General features: G+C 32.6%; 1 protein-coding gene across 1 annotated transcript in view; it reads right to left on the reverse strand.

The window, feature by feature from the left end:
* LOC114331799 (sterol regulatory element-binding protein 1) overlaps positions 1 to 18,250 on the reverse strand; it is a 101,357-nt gene that overhangs the window by 71,703 nt on the left and 11,404 nt on the right. The window contains exons 2-4 of the mRNA XM_028281460.2: positions 17,370 to 17,944; positions 13,380 to 13,658; positions 2,981 to 3,395 (exon numbers count right to left, since the gene is read on the reverse strand). Coding sequence (XP_028137261.2) covers positions 2,981 to 3,395; positions 13,380 to 13,658; positions 17,370 to 17,944 — 1,269 coding nt within the window. The remainder of the gene's footprint in view (positions 1 to 2,980; positions 3,396 to 13,379; positions 13,659 to 17,369; positions 17,945 to 18,250) is intronic.

Consider the following 18,250-nt stretch of genomic DNA (forward strand, 5'->3'; position numbering starts at 1 on the left):
AAAAATTATTGAAAAAGTGTTTTTCAGTTTTTCGCTCCGATGTTTAGTTCGCGAAATATTCAACCGTTCCGCTACTTTTGGGACATGCTGTATAAAAGTAAATTTAAATAATTGTATTTTGCTTGAAGTACTACATTTTATTAATTAATTTTATTTACTACAATTGTTTACCTTTTAATAACATAACGTAAATCTTACTTTTTCTTCTTATAATTTTTTTGGACTATGGCCTTGACAATTATCCAGCAACCAGGACTGATATAATTGGCCAATATAATTAAAAGTGCGAAAAATGTTGTTGAGCTATGAAACCACGTGTCGCTTTTCCGAACTTGCACGGTCCCAATAAAGTTTTGTTATTTTTAAATAATTTTGTCTATTTGTTTATTTTTAAAATGTTCGTCTCCTTCATGTGCCTCATCCTTTAAGGACATTCGCGATCATCATGGCCCATTTAACTCTGTGTGCAGCGGCTCTAAAGCCGCTATTGTTGTTCTCCCACTCCACTGCTTTAAAATTTTCAACGAGGATGTGTGTCGTCTCCCCAGTCCACTTGTTCCTTCCACTTTTCCTTGTATAACCAATCGCATCAACTCATATGTTTCATTTCTTAGTATGTGACCAAAGTAGCTCATTTTTCTTTCCTTCATAGTGTTGAGTATTTCTTTTTCTTTTTTCATCTTTCTTACTGGTTCCGTGTTTGTTACGTTACCAATGTTATCAATTTTATAATAGAATACTATAGCCTGTTTTTACACTAGGAGTAATTCACATAGGGCTTTTCATTCACAGTCATTTGTTTCGAGCTTCTGGCATTATGTCGTATAATCCGTGTATATTAATACTATACACAGATTGTACAACATATATGACAGAAGCTCAAAACAAATGACAATCGATGAAAAGCCCTATTTACCGCGCCGTAATGCTTGTTTGTAATTGGTCCAACCGCAGGCAAGTTTACTCCACCGACTTACATTTTTTAACACTATAGACATTTATCAAATTTTGACACTAATGACAAAATTGATAGGTCAATTAAGTTATGTCTGCGATTTTTTGTGTTTTTTGCGTTATTCCTTTAATTTTTAGAATTTTAGTCTGCATTTATATAAAAAACAGTTGTTTTTAGTACTATTTAGCGACGTGTTAGTAAAATATAATATAATATTTATGGGTTACCGTCGAAAGCCGATATAATCAGCCAAAAAAGAAGATGAATCTAGTAATTTTTTCTAGTGACATTATTGGGTGTGGATGTGTCTTTTGAGTTTACTTCTCCTGGTTTAAAAACGGGGCATAGCCTATTTTTTTATTGCGTCATTCGACACACAGGTAGGAATTTAATTATTGTACTTAATCTTACGTTTAGTAAAAACTTATATATTTTTACTTTATTTCTATCATGTTCTAAAGAGTATATTATTTACTATGCGTTGCAAGATAATTCGGATTGAATTACCCAGATTATTTTGTGCTTGATATCGGCCCAGTCTTTTAATCTGGAAGACAGGGCCCCCGCTACCATATGTGCAAAGTGTGCAATGCACACGGGCGCCATCCTTTAGGGGCGCCAAAAAGCAGGGTCAAAATTAAAAAAAAAATTTAAACAAAAGTTGAGAAATTAAATAGGATTAGGTATAAATACACCCGAAACATATTTAAATTAAATGACAGCGATATTTTAAAACGTTGTTTAGTTCTTGAAGAACAACTGACAAATCAGGATAATGAGGATATATACTCCAATCATTTGTTTAATGAAATTAAAGCGCTAAAGATATTTTCATTACTTGATGATACTGCCCCCTTAAGTATTTTACAATATATATTTGAAAACAATTTACTTAAATTCCACCCTTCCAAACGTAAACATGTCACTAAGAATTGTTTTGACATTGCCTGCATCTGTAGCTTTCGGCGGGCGATCTTTTTCAAAGTTAAAAATCATTAAAAATCATTCAAGGACAATGCTGCAAGAAAGATGGTTTATGGCAATAAATTGGCATATTGGCAATATAGCAATATTAGCAATTGAACAAGAAATTTTTGATGGTATAAATAATTTTAGCGATGTAACTAATGAATTTGCAACAGCAAAGTCTCGGACAATATCGCTACTGCAATGGCTGTTTTTTATTTTTCTATTGTACCTACATATAGCCCAGTAAATGAACGTGAAATACGGCGATACCCTGTAATTTTCAGGATCACCACCGAATTGTATCAAAATTTGGATTTAGGTTCTACTTCCCTTCACTTCAAACTTGGACTTGTGCCGTTGGTTGCTTTTGCTTAGGGGGTGAAAGTTCCCCTTCTCGGGAGTGAAAAAAGATAGGTTTAAAATAAGTCCGGAAATTGACAAACTGACTGATTCTAAGCAACTTTTGTTCTATAGAGTTTTCTAACTAAATCAATATTTTTCGAGTTATTTGCGAGTGAAAATGTTTATTTTTCAACAAAAAAAAAACACGTTTTAGACGGTTTTTCTCAAATAACTCATAAACTAAGTGTTTTATCGAAAAAAAGGTTATTAAAAATGTAGCTTTAAAGAAAAAAGCGAAAAAATGGTATATTCATGAAGTCTATAGAGCTAGTAAAAACAAAATTGAAGCTCATGAAAAATACGTTCTTATTAGTCAAATTCCAAACAGAATATTTCAACGTGTAATAAACAAAAAACGAAGCACTTTTCGGGGAAAACTCATTAAAACTTATTATGACTTCTGAAGTTCAGTTTTTTGCCTTATTTCAAGCCACCTACCTAAAATATCTATCATCTTCAAAAAATGAATACAGAAACATGAAACAAAATGCCTTAAGGGGTACCAAAATCCTTTTTTGCACACAGGCGCCAATAGCCCTTACGGGGGCCCTGTCTGGAGAATTCCATCCGAATTATCTTGTAACGGATAGTACTATAATTATTTCCGTGTGCTATTTATTTAGACTCATGTTAATAAAACATTTTGATACTTACATAATATTCCTCTTCTTTCGAATCCTCTGCTGTCTTCCACATTCGCATATTTATCCAAAGCTACTCTGAAAGGATTAAAAACCAACATAACCATCATAACCATGCACAGCGTTAACCTGGAACTATCCAGCATTCCTTGGCGCACTGTTCCTATAGCCTCATCTTCACTTTCGTCCTTAATCGTAGCACAATATTCGGGACTTGAAGGAAGAGAATGTTCGGGTGATAACGAATGATCCGAACGAGGAGGTGTATCTTCCGGGCGGTATTTGTCGCCAGTAGTCAAAAGATCTTTGAGTGTGTTTTGACTGGCGGCCATTTTTAGAGCCATATTTTCCTGTTTGAGGCGACTGTTGGAGTTTTGAAGAAATCGGATGTAGTCTATGGTTCGGCGAAGAATAGCAGATTTGTTGAGCTACAAATATAACGATGATATTAGAAATAACATGCACATATTCAATAAACCTCTTAAGGCGTAATTCCATTGAGGCAACACTGAACGACATGAGGCTAGATACACGTATTGAAACAAAAAAGAAGAACTTCTGTTGGAGTGTAAGTAAAGAGAGTGATAAACTCCAACAGAAGTAAGAAAAAATGAAGTTAAATAACTGTATGCTAATGGGACAAAAAATGACTAGAGAGGTGGCTTCTGCGTTAAAGCCGAAGTAGGAAATACTAAGAAAAAGCTGATGTAGTGAAAATATGAATAGACAAATGCAAACTGAATAGAACTGGCTAGCAAGAGATGCAAGAGAACAACTTGACACTCAAGGATGGATACGGCTCGTTTGCATGCCTGTCGAAGAACAGTAGCTCTAAGTAGATAGTAATGATGACTAAAAGGTGAAATAATAAAATAAGAATAATGTACTGAAAATGAATGAAGATGAATAATTGCTAAAGACGAACAAAATAAATAAATATTAAGTACACTAAATCAATAAATGTGAACATAAAGGAATAATAAAAATAATGATATACAAAATGAGTAAATATTTATTAAAAATAACTACTACATTTTTGACAATCTCTGAGTTACACAAAGTTACACATCGTCGTCGAGGATGTCAAGAGAGCTAACCCACATTTGCATACAAATAAGCTAACTGCAGTATCTCAATCAGAAAGAAATATTTCATATTGTAGTGAACAGCTGTAAGTGAATATGAAACTTATTCACTTAGATATCTTCACTACAATATGAAATATTTCTTTCTGATTGCGATACTGCGATACTTATTTGTATGCAAATGTGGGTTATCTCTCTTGACATCCACGACGACGACATGTGACTCTAAAATGACATATGTTATACAAAAGTTAAGTTAAACATGATATACCATATAACAACAGTCCTGTTATATGTATGTACAAAAAGATATACCTCTTACTTATACATAGGGTACAACTCACATGAGACTTCTACCAAATGGTTATAGTACGCTTGGTATGTACAACTAAATTAAAACTGACAAATATTGAAAATATATAAAAAAAATGGGCACAAGCCTGACGAAGAGAAAATACAATGATGAATTAAGCAAAATAAATTAATAAAAGTTATAGAAATGAAGCTAAGATAAATACCGAACGATGACCTAAATTAACCGAACAAATGGAATAGAGCGAATAAATAATAAAATATTTGGGAAACAAGCAAGTAATATTACAAAATAAATATCAACCAATAATAAAATATAAAACCCTAATTTTCTAGGCCTGATTACCTTGGCACACAAGTAACTTCCCATAGATACAATAGTTTGGGAACCAAATATTAATATACAAATATGTCATATAAAAAAGGTAAACTAAATCTGAAAAAAATTAATAACATAGTGCATTAAACCAAGAGTCTGAAATATAAAACACTATAGTTACTCAAATCCACACCAACTTAAATGTTCCCAAACAAATCCAAAAGACTTCTAAAAAGTCCGCTACTGCAACCCAAAATGAGCACCTGGGTGGTACGAAACGGTACCTCCTATATGTCCAGGTGTAGAACGAAAATCAGAAGCAGGAACGCCTCAAGCGTTTCCCAAATGACATACTCCCAGAGTGACTTGACTATGGCTGTAATGCTTTCCCTAGGTGGTCAAAGGGGCTATGACTTCACATTGTGGTTTCTCCAAAATGGCGGTGATTTTTATTCCGATTCCAAGTGGAGTTGTGTTACCCACATATCTCCCTACTGCAGAAAACCATTTGTGGTAACTTTGTAACCTTTCACTTTACTTTAAAAACTGGATGTTAAATAAAATAATTTAGATGTGAATCATCCGCCATTTTATGGTACCAACTATCAACCTCACAGCCACTAGCCAAGTGTCGGTCATTCCTCTCTGCTTCAAAGAGGAGAACCTCAAACGACCACAGAACATGAATTAAATGTCACGGAACGATTCGACAAGTATGTTCAGTGGACGCCGACGTGTGACGTCACGTAAGTGGTCCTTTACGAGAAAGTTACAGAAATTAATTGGGAGGTCAAGAGAAAATAATTATAAAAATAATTAAAGAGCTAAAAATGATATTATAACGGGTGGACCGTTACAGTATCAAGTTGTCGCCTGCTTAAAGTGCGACTTTGAGCCAAAAATTTTAAAAGGTCGCATGCGTCATTTGTCTCCCTAGATCGCATGCGTCTTGTCGCTTGAGCTTGTAGCATACGTCTAGACATGATTCCATTCAGGCGACTTCAGTTTAGTATGCTATGTCTTTGCAAGCAGTCGCGGCAGCATCATATTTAGTAATTGCTTTGAATGGTAAGAGAAAAGAAGTAAACCACGGTGGTGAAAAGAGAGCGTCAAGAGACGAAGAATATTTTCTGTATAAAATTGATTGCAGACGATGAAGCTTTATTTCGAAATTTGACCAAAAGTAAAAAAAGTGATACCAACTTTTGCGAATCATACCACCGCGTGAGTCCCTTATGTATTTGAATGACTGGGAAAAGAAAAGTATTTTTGGGCTATGTAAAATTTATTAATTCCTAGCCAAACACTTTCGGCTTACAAAGCCATCTTCAGAGCTATGGTAATATGTTTAAGTACCACTATAAAGAAAGGGATCCCATTTTTTATGTTAAATTTTTTTGAAAAAATGCCTTATTATGTTTTTTGCAAGCTTGGTCGGAAGTTGAATTTTTAATTTAATAAAGTTGTAAAAAGGTTTCATCAGAACAGCACATGGGACTTTCACAAAAATACATTAAAATTTTTAATCATGGTAGGGTTCAAAGACCCACCATCTTAAGTTGAGACAACTCGCCTCAACGAGATTCGAATGCAAACCATTTCCCTTCTTTACTAGAAGATCAACCGCTCTTTAATTTTAGTTTTTTCCTCTCACGGTGAAATTCACAACGTAAATTATTGATTTTCTTTTTTATATCACTTACAGTACATTCATATTTATCTGATAACTGCTTAAACTTATCAATTTTTATCTTATTGTCTTTATAAAAACTACTTTTCTTATTCCATAACTCACGTTAGTTATGGGAGTCTTCAATAAATAACGTTGTTTTTTCAATATTCCATTCCATGTCGCTTGATAAAAGCCGCACCGATCCGTTGACTGCTGGATAGCGGCGACACTGTTAAACACGTTGAAATTTGCCGAACGGTGATGCATGCGTCGCAGCAACAACAGTCAACATGTGGCATGCGGTAAGGCGACTTGATTCGTGTCGCTTTCTCTCTCTTGAATGGAAAGACTTTGTGTAGCATGCGACAATGACGCATGCCTCATGTTGCCTCAATGGAATTGCGCCTTTAGGTCGAGTGGAAGGGTGGTTAAGCGCACAAAAATTGAACCTAAACTAACATTTACTATTCCGTTTACCATTTTGTTAGCATTTTCCTTTCATACTACAGATATTCACACAATATATTGAGGTACTACCATATAACGTGATTGGAAGCATCGTTTCCCTTTTATCTCATTGTTGTTAAGTACATTATTCGAAGAAGGATATAAGGGAAATATATTTTGAGTGGGTATGGTATTCCTATGGTACTATACTTTGTTTCACGTTAAGAATAGAACGTTACGCTTATGGAGATCAGTGTTGCCAACCTCTCGTGCACGGGTGGCTACTCGACTGCCGATACACGATTAATTCTAACCAGTACGGCATGGCATCGGCGCGCTTGTATCGTTCATAAGAAATACATGGAGCTATCCCCGCAATGTTCTATTCTTAACGTGAAACGCACTATAGCAGTATTTCGGTAATTAATTAAGTTTTTTAGTGAACTAAGTATTGAAAATACATTTCTGATATTTTATACGTAATATAGATTTTTTAAAATATAATTTCATTTGTTAAAACGTTGAAAATTGTGGATGTGTATCGCTATTCCTACACAAAAATTACTAGCTTGTGTATCATAATTTTATGTAGTATATTAACAGAATTATCTCAGAAAGGGCTTGTACAATTTTTATAGATTTTGGTGCGTAAGTCTTGTGATGCGACCGATATTATGGTGGTATTTACATTGTTGCCATATCTTCAGTTTTTCTGGAAATCTAATTAACTTTTTTTATTTTAAATGGAACACCCTGTATATTGTTTGAGTTTTGAATTCATTAATAAATACTAAATTATTTTTTATGTAATATTCTCTATACCAAATTGCCATAATTTCGGAGTTGTTTCTACATTTATTAATATTGTTCGGAAGCTATTTTCTTATGCTATTTACTATTTTATTTGGGAAATAAGCCACAATTTAAGTTTGAAATTAAATTTATTTGACGTTTCGACTTTTACTTCGGATATCGTTATCAAAATACAAAACATTAATAAATTAAACAAATTTTGTTTTTGTTGCTTGGTAAAAAATTCTTCTAATTTAATTTTATCTTACTCATTCATATTGACAATTCAGACATATTATATTATACATTTTAAAGTAGGTAGACGACTTTAAAATTATATTGCCAATATTTATGGGTTGCCTTTCTGGGACGACTTTATTGGAAGATAGTTCATTCAATAAATTTAATTTCAAACTTAAATTATGGCTTATTTCCCAAATAAAATACATTTATTAACAAATTTTCTAAACAAATTATACAAATCATTTTCTCGGTCCGGACAGATATTATTTTAGGTTTTTTTGGGTCATTCCGAACAAAAAAGGTCTTTTGTAATTTTTCTCTAAAGTTAATTGTTTTCTAGCTATAAAGAATTTAAAACTGAAAAAAAAAACGATTTTCAAGGCTTACAAACAAGTAAAAAATATTATTTTTGAAATTACAAAGTGCCTAAATTGAAGTTCAAATCTTATGGTAGTGGAGCAAAGTATGCTAAATGTGCAGTAACGCGAGCGTTATGGGGACCTATTGGGATGTGAAGAGTAGATCCTAAAACCAAAAAAAGTTAAGTAAAGTATTCCGTTTTAGTGGGGACTTTCCTTTTAATTGAATTTTCCATTTCCAACAATCGTTTTTTTTTAGATTATAGTGCCATCTATCCATAATTCGAAAAAATGTCTCGAATAAAAGTTACTTATTTTTACGTAAGGAATCCAAATCTGCAATAAAAAAATGGGGCTCCCATTTAAGATTATAAAGTAATCCCCCACCCCACCTCCGTGGGGGTCGTGTTTGGTGTCATTCGATAGATTTTTCAAATATGTTGAATAAGTGCATTTTTCAGTTTTTCGATCTGATGTTCATTTCGCGGGATTCGTATTTAAAATTTTAAATTTACCCCCCACCCCTCTCCGTGGGAAGTCGTGTTTGGTATCATTCGATAGATTTTTGAAAAATATTGAGCACGCATTTTTTTTTTCGATCTGTCTTCATTTCGCGAAATATTCGCTTTTTTCTTGTGAAACTTTGGGACTCACCCATTTCCTTACGCCCCGCTCAAATCGTCAGATTTTTTAAATATACACTGTTTTGCATGTACTTAACTTACCTCAGACACAACTGGCTAGTGATTTTAGTCGGTAATTTTTTTGTTTTTGACCAATTTTACCAAAATTGGCAAAATTACTAACTATTTAGTAATTTTTTTTGCCAATTTTACCAAATTGGCAAAATTACTTACTACAATCACTAGCCAGTTGTGTCTGAGTTTAGCGAACCGACTATACAAGGTTTCTCCCCATGTAATAATCTGACGCGCTCGAGTAACTGCAAAAATCCCCACTTGGGCTCCCCTGCCATTATTCTATCAGTTTCCGATAAATATTTTGGGCTTATGGTTTAGAATAAAGTATGCCAAAAATTTTTATCGGGAGCTGATAGAAGAAGGTTTGAAATTGAATTTAGACACTTCGTAATTTCAAAAATAATACTTTTTACTGGCGGTTTTGAGCCTTAAGAATTGTCATTTTTGTTTTTTTTTTCAGTTTTAATTTGTTTATAACTCGAAAACGATTAACTTCAGAGAAAAATTAGTAGACGCCTATTTTGTTCCGAATGATCCAAAAAACCTAAAATAATAAGAATGGTTTAAATAAATTAGTCTAGGCGCCAAATAGAGGTCACCGTGTCCTTTTCAATTCTGATGGACAAACTCAACGGTTCTTATGGATTTTTGGCTGCTGATTACGAATTTCGAGGGTGGATTTCGATCCGAGTGGTCGAAAAATTGTTATAAACAATGTAATTGTTTATAAATTGTTTATAAGGCTCTGGCTCATAGACTAATAGAGATAAAAAAATGTTTCAAATAAAATTTGTTCCTTAATAAAAAACGACGAAAAAATCGTTTACTAAACTTAAATCCAACAATTAGAACTCAAGATATTGTAAAATTAGTGCACAATGCAAATTGCAAAACAAGTATTTTTCGAAGCTTTATCGATCGTAACTCGGCTCCTACGCATGAAAATAAGCCTTAGAAGGTCTTATTTTAAAGCTTAATTAATAGGCTTCCAAACAAAGTTTGTTAAATGACTTTATCTTCATTTTTTTTAAGTTATACCCGTTTGAATTTATAATTTTCTTAAAAAATTGTACATTAACTTGTTTATAAGGGTTTCAAGCAAATTTGAGCTAGAAACATTTATACTTTAATTAACAATAATGATAGAAGAACTCAAAAGGAACAATTTGAGCTTAAGAAAATGTTCGTAAGTTTATTTTTGGCCAAGATATCGATATTTAAATGGCGCGCTATGAGGCGCAAGATCGGCTCACCGCGTAAAGGTTCACGCGCTGACTTCTCGATGCAAATTATAATTTCTATGTATACATACGTTATCTTCATTTTTCATTTTTGAAGATCCTAATAAAATTTTATCATATAATTCGTATAATTAAATCATCATACTGTACCTCGTACCACCTTTCATTCTATTTACTTTGTCTTCTATTTTTTGTACTAAATGAGAAAAAAAAAAACATTAAAAACTAATATTTCAGAAGTATAACTAAAAAGTAAGTTGATATTATTTATTAATACTATTTTTACAAACATTTTTTTTTTCATGCATCTGCATAGAGATATACAGGGAATCTCAGCTTTTTTACATCTGCTTAAGTTCTTAGAGAAATCTTAACAGTTACATGGTGGTACTAAGTCTGTTCTTGTAGGCAGTAAAACTAAAACTTTTTGGGGCTTCAGAGTCTAATTATCTATATGATATCCATATAAAGTGGATCTAGTTCTTTTGCAGCATCATCAAGGCGCGTCAATTGTGTGTATGCCGCCATATCTTAAATGCTCATTTTATATGCAATGATGATGCTGCAAAAGAACTCGGTACATTTTTATATGGATATCACATATTGGCTCATTTGCATACGTAGAAGCCGAGTTACGATCGATAAAGCGTCGAAGAATACATACTTACTTGACTCTGAGCCGATCTTGCGCCTCATAGCGCGCCATTAAAATATCGATATCTTGGCCAAAAATAAACTTACGAACATTTTCGTAAGCTCAAATTGTTCGCTTTGAGTTCTTCTATCATTATTGTTAATTAAAGTATAAATGTTTATAGCTCAAATTTGCTTGAAACCCTTATAAACAAATTAATGTACAATTTTTTTAAGAAAATTATAACTTCAAACGGGTATAGCTTTAAAACAAATGAAGATAAAGTAATTTAAGAAACTTTGTTTGAAAGCCTATTAATTAAGCTTTAAAACGAGACCTTCTAAGGCTCCTTTGCATGCGTAGAAGCCGAGTTACGATCGATAAAGCTTTGAAAAATACTTATTTTGCAATTTGCAATTTGCATTGTGCACTAATTTTACAATATCTTAAGTTCCAATTATGGGATTTAAGTTTAGTAAACGTTTTTTTCTTTATTTTATATTAAGGAACAAATTTTATTTGAAACATTTTTTTTATCTCTTTTAGTTTATGAGCCAGAGCCTTATAAACAATTTATAAACAATTAAATTGTTTATAACAATTTTTTGACCACTCGGATCGAAATCCACCCTCGAAATTCGTAATCAGCAGCCAAAAATGTATAAGAAACCGTTTGTCCATCAGAATTGAAAAGGACACGGTGACCCCTCTGGCGCCTAGACTAAATGTAGCAATATCTCCGAATTTATGGCACTTAGGTATAGGGAACATTACATGAAAAATAATGAGTATTTATTAAGGAACTCAAAACGTAAAAAATCTACAGGGTGATCCTTTTGAAATAGGAAAGTTCATTATATTTCCAGAAAAACAGAAGATCTGACAACAATGTAAATACCACCATAATATCGACCGCATCACAAGATCCTTACATACCAAAATTTTTATAAATCATGCCAGCCGTTTTCGAAATAAAGGAGGCGTTCCGTTATAAAACACTTATTCCGTCTTATTTTCTCTACTATAGTTTTCATTCGGGCCGGGTAGTAGAGTGGCTTGGAAAAACTAGTGAAAATAATATGCAACTGAAGCATAGCAACCACAGCATAGCAACCACAACTATGATTTCCTAAACGCGCAAACAAATTGTGGTTTGGATGGATACACGTTTAAAAGTCCAAAAGAGGATTGATAATGGTGAATCCGTGGCGAAAATTTGTACAAAATGTAATGTTGTGAAAAGCACTGTATATGATTGGCGAAGAGATAGGCGTTCCAATGAGGAGCTTTGATCGAAAATGGAATCTGATAAAAATTTTGGTGGATGAATTCAGACTTGTTTCAAAAATAAAAAAAAGTGTAAACTTGCCGAACAAAGCAGACGTAGTGTTACATAATGATCCAATACATTCTCATGATACGATGTATATGACATAAAATCAGTTTTTCTTCCTCCTAATGTGCCGAGCTTAGTGCAACCACGTGCAACTAAGAGACCTAGAAGTGATCGAAAGCTTAAAAAGGCGATACATGCATAAACTTGATTCTTCTAAAATTCTGCAGCATTCGGAGACTGAAGACAAAAGTCTTTTAGGAGTCATCAAAAAGATCAATATTAGGGACGTTATCTATATTTTAGCTACAGCATTTCAAGAAATGCCTTCTTCAACGTTTGTTAAATCTTGGAGTAAACTTTGGCCAGATGTTGAGAATCTAGTTGTGATCTGAAATATTGCAATGACTGAAGAAGAAGAAAACAAATCAATTCTACAAGATCTTCAAAAGTTATTGGTTAACGAAGCATAGATTTAGCAACCAAAGAACCAGGAGAAAATGTGTTCAACATGTTTTATTTCTCCACAACAATTAGTGACTAATAAGAAAGTAATGTAACCATTACACAAAAGAGCTTTAAATCTCTTCTTTCTTTCTAAGAACGATAGACATATTTTTGAACAACTCAATCTTTTTATGGATATTCCATAAATAGTCAAGTAATCTTAAATATTATTAACTACACATCATCTAATCTGATATTAGGTCTGGATCCCGCGTACCAAAAAAAGTTTATTAATTAGCAAGCTGAAAATTTGTTAATAGCTTAAAGGTGTTTAGTCGGACAAACTTTGATGTACGGGAATACTGGAACAGGGGAAGTTTTAATTGTGGAACCCTTTGGAATTGTTACCCTTTCATTAAACTCTCATGCCAAAATCAGACTGCTATGTATCACCAACATAATTCCTGTCATTTGGCATGTTGTACGTGAAGGATCCAACATGGCCAACATATTTGCCGGACAAATATTTTTTCGTATATTATATACATATAAAGTTTGCTATTGAATAAACTTAATAACAACCTACTAGTTTTCACAATCATAAACTTGTCAGGATGACAAGTTCGACAATTAAAATCACACTCCACAATAATTAAAACTTCCCCTATTCCAGTGTTCCCATATATCAAAGTTTGTCCGAATAGAGAGCGTTAAGCTATTAACAAATTTTCAGCTTGCTATTAATAAACTTTTTTTGGCACGCGGGAACACAAAAATTTGCAACTCAATTTAAACATTATAAGTTACGTACGTAAAATATGAATTACCTTAGCATCTTCCCCGACAACAATATTTTTCAACTCAACGATTTTGTCATTAATACTTGTCCTGTATTTTCTTTCAATAGCATTGTGAGCACTTCTTTTTACTTCTTTAACTTTGGGTTCTTTGATAGGTTGGACACGATTTATAGCAACCTTACTTTCACCATCTAATACCAAGGGAATTCCTGTAGTTAAAATTCTATTGGTACTTAATAGGGTTTGAAGAGGTTGGGAAGTTGTATTTGAGACTGCTGTTGTGTACATAACTGTAGGAGTGATGACCTAAAATAAACATAAAACTAAGATATAAAAATAATTGCTCCTAAGACCATAGGAGTTTAAATGTTTCATGATATAAAAAATGAATGAGTCTAATGCTAATATACTAGCAACATAAAATATAGAAGGTTAAAAGTACATTTTATTATATGGCAATAGGGATCTTGCACATTTTTTATTACATAATAATGTTCAGTTTTGTTTAAAAATAAGATTTCCAAAGTTTCACGCCTCAAAAACTCATAATAACTTAGAAGTACAAATTTAAAATCTTCTGTGTATTTAAACCATTTCAAACGATCCAAAAAGCGCGCGAACACTTGTGACGTCACATAATTATATTTTGTGATTATAATAATATACAGTGTATATTAATAATTATTAATACAGTGTATAATATTGTAATAATATACAGTGATGAGCGCGCTAATAAACGCGCGCGCGTTTCGCTACATTGCGAAACAAAAAGAGATGAAACTAGTGGAGGTGGAAATTATCGTTATAAACGTATAAATTAACATCACATTACATAGTTTCCCACCTTTAGACGTCTGTGACAAGAGTATTTTATAAAATTCTAGTGTCACAGTGACAGTTGTCATACTCCTCTGATACGTCTAAAGGTGGAAAACTATGTAATTTAATGTTAATTTATACGTATATAACGATCATTTCCATCTCCACTAGTTTCATCTCTTTTTGTTTCGCAATGTTTTATGTTTTCCATCTTTTTAGCTATTTTGTCGGTTATTAGTGCGCTCATCACTGTATACCCGTTTGTTGAGATTGGAGTTTGATACAATTTTTGAAGGAAAGGAAAGAACTATCAAAATATTTATAAAACTGAGTGTCAGAACGAATGCCAAACCTAATGAATTAATGGCGAGGACTCCATAGTCCTGTCGCCAGTGGGGGTACAACGGCCTCCTTAATTCAGATGGACTTACCCAAGTTTTTTTTTATGTATTTTGACCCGTAGAACACGAATTTTTTGTGTAACAGTCGATCCGGATGTCGATAAGATTGTTATAAACAAAGAACTTGAGGAATCACATAACAGCGACTTTTCGCAAAACAAAACATTTTTTTGTATTTTTTGGGTCATTCTAAGCAAAAAATGTTTTTACAAGTTTTTTCGTAGCATGCATAGTTTTCGACATAAACGCGGTTGAACTTTCAAAAAACCGAAAAATTGCAATCTTTGAACCCCAATAACTTTTGATAGAAAAATAAAATCGCAATTCTGCTTACCGCATTTGAAAGTTCAAGTCAAGTTCTATCGGTTTTGATTACTTTCAGTGCTAAAAATTAATTTTTTTATTGTTAAACAAAGTTATAAACACATAGTAATTGAATGATGTTTTCAATGCATTTCTCATCTGAAATCGAACGAGTAGGCGCGCATACATACAATTTCTACATAGATTACGTACATTAAAACGCATGCATTGGGTACGGGAAACACTATGTGTTTATGTCGTTGTTTAACAAATAAAAACTTAATTTTTAGCAATGAAAATAATCAAAACCGATAGAATTTTACTTGAACTCTCAAATGCAGTAAGCAGAATTGCTATTTTATTTTTCTATCAAAAGTTATTGGGGTTCAAAGATTGCAATTTTTCGATTTTTTGAAAGTTCAATGGCGTTTATGTCGAAAACTATGCATCCTACGAAAAAACTTGTAAAAACATTTTTTGCTTAGAATGACCCAAAAAATACAAAAAAATGTTTTGTTTTGCGAAAAGTCGCTGTTATGTGATTCCTCAAGTTCTTTGTATATAACAACTTTATCGACATCCGGATCAACTGTTACCCAAAAAATTCGTGTTCTACGGGTCAAAATACATAAAAAAACTTGGGTAAGTCCATCTGAATTAAGAAGGCCGTTGTACCCCCCCTGGCGACAGGACTATCAAAGACTATAATGATATGACTTTACGACCAATGAGGGCGCGCTGTGGGCTGCCTGTTATAATTTGAATTTTCTCTCGATTTGAATCGTTTTTAGGGGCCAAACGAAAGACAAAAGAACTTTTTTTGTATATGTTTTAAATTATGTTCTGTTGTGATTTATAGCATTTTTTCGAATTTACAATTTTATGCAATTCCCTATTAGGGGGTGAGCACAATGGAAAAAATTAGAATGCTAAGGAAATAAATACGCTGACACCAGTATAACCCAATATAACAGTTAACGGAAACAAAATGTAAAATACGTCAATGGAAATTAGTATTAAAAACACATTAAAAATATCGTAAAGACGTAAAGTGAAAAAGAAAAATTCATGGGAAGGTACCAAAATATGAATGTTTAGATAATGCAATAATTGGCAATAGAAAGATGACTATCGATGCAACAAAAGAAATAAATCAACTCAACTATAATATGCCAAAAAATGTTATTGAGAGCATACTCGCAAAATTTTGGGCCAATGCTTTTTAAACGCATTCATTTTTTAGAATCGCGAGAAAACTAATGCCTAAGTATTTTTGAAAAATTTAAACGCAGAATGAAAGATTAAATTATTATCTACCGCGGACCAAAACTCCCTTAGAATAAAAAAAAATTTCTTTGGAGTGATATATTTGAAAAAAAAAATTACACTCAATTCTCTTCTTTTACACCCCTGTAACTTATTAAAATAAAACATTATAGAAGTTTTCAGGGGACTTTCGTCCCTCGGTAATAATGTATTCTTTCATTCGGCGTTTAAATTTTTCAAAAATACTTATTAGTTTTCTCAGGATTCGGAAAAAAATTAATGCATTTAAAAAGCATTGGCCCGAAATTTTGCGCCTACGCTCTTAAACACAAAAAGTTGAAGTAAACACAAAAATATATATCCCAAAACAAGGGTAAAAATTAGATTATGTACATAAAAAACGAACATGATCAAATCAATGGAGGTAAAATAGTTAAGAAAAATAATAAAAAAAAAACAGAATATGCAAAGAAAAAATATGTTCAAATACAGTCAACGGGTTAAAAAACAATCAATCAAAATATTAGACAAAAACAGTGGAACTAGTAGACTTGACTTGTAGTATAGCGTGTTGTGGCAGCATTTCCACACTATGATCTATCGAAATCTTAAATTCATGTTTATAACATTGGACAAGGGACAAATATGACCAATACAGAAATGGATACAAGTTAATTATTTATACATTTGTTTGAAGACAAAGTAAAATTATGTATAGTTTGAGGAATATTTTTCTTAATGCTCCATGAAAACCTTGAAGAACTTATTAATGAGAACGTTAAATCATATCAACAAGGACATACAAATATATCAGAATTACCAACAAAAATAAAAACCGTAAAAAACATGAATTATGGAACTGATGAATGGGAAGATACTAATAAGCATACATAGTAAACCATGATCACTAAGAATGATCATAGAGATGTTAAATATTAATAAATGGCAAAACCGGCTAACTAAAGAGTAAGTAGTCTTTAAAAAATTAGCAGAAAAGTACAAAAAACTGCAAAAAATAAGAAATGGCTCACAATAAATTCTTAATCATAGAAATTAACAGATTCAAGAAGTAGTAGAAAGATAAAAATACATTATTTCATGCTCACAATTTCGCACTAATAATTTAAAACAAAACAAACTGATACGGCATCCCCTATATCTTTTACAGTTACTGAATTAAATCATTGATATTATAAATTTAGTTTTTTGGTAGTAAAAAGTAGTTTACCTGAGAATCAGTTTTCAATATTTTTGCTTGCAAAACTACTGGCTGCATTTGATCTACTGGAATCTGTTGAATATTCTGCACCAATACCCCTCTCTGCCCTTTCTGTCTCCCACCATGCCCTTTACTATTATCTTGCTGTAAAATTATATGCTGATTCTGAACTGGAATATTTGTTGTGTATACAACCGGTTGAGTAGTTTGTTGCAAATTGGCTGATGAAATAATGACAGAGTTTTGTAAATTCTGTACGGGAACTGACACATTTTTAATCTGTACATTCTGAACAATGGGTTGTGGCTGAACTGGACTATACTTAGGGCTGATAGGGGTATTTAGAGAACTATTGTCTAGTAGTGGAGAAGGGTAGGATTGGGACAACGGTGACTGTGACGAATCAAATAAAGAACTGTTACTATAATTAGAAGAGAATGTAGGTGAATTTTTTATTAATGAACTCTGTTCTAAATCATTGAAATTCATCAAATCCATAGGGTCATGGTCATCTAATGTCATAAAGGCATCGTCATCAAATAGTTCACTTTTTAAAAGTTCATTTTCGCAATGATCCAGTATGTCTGAAATATAAAAATAAAAACATGTACAACCTTTATAAAATAATAATCATTTATATGTAAGACGTTTTTAATAATTTTGTGTTGAATGAAATATATAGGGTGTCAATTATAAAAGTTATAATAATAATTTCGTTCCTATAGAAAATCTAAAAATATACAAAAACACGTCAAATTTATTTGTGAGGGGGACATTTTGTGCACCAGTTTCCAACTAAATTACATTAACCCTCTAGCAGGGGCGGACACAACCCCCAAAATCTTTAATGGGAAGGGGGTTGAGTGATACCTCATTTTAAAGATCGCTCG

The sequence above is a fragment of the Diabrotica virgifera genome, chromosome 5 (genome assembly GCF_917563875.1).
Source record: "Diabrotica virgifera virgifera chromosome 5, PGI_DIABVI_V3a".
NCBI lineage: Eukaryota > Metazoa > Arthropoda > Insecta > Coleoptera > Chrysomelidae > Diabrotica > Diabrotica virgifera.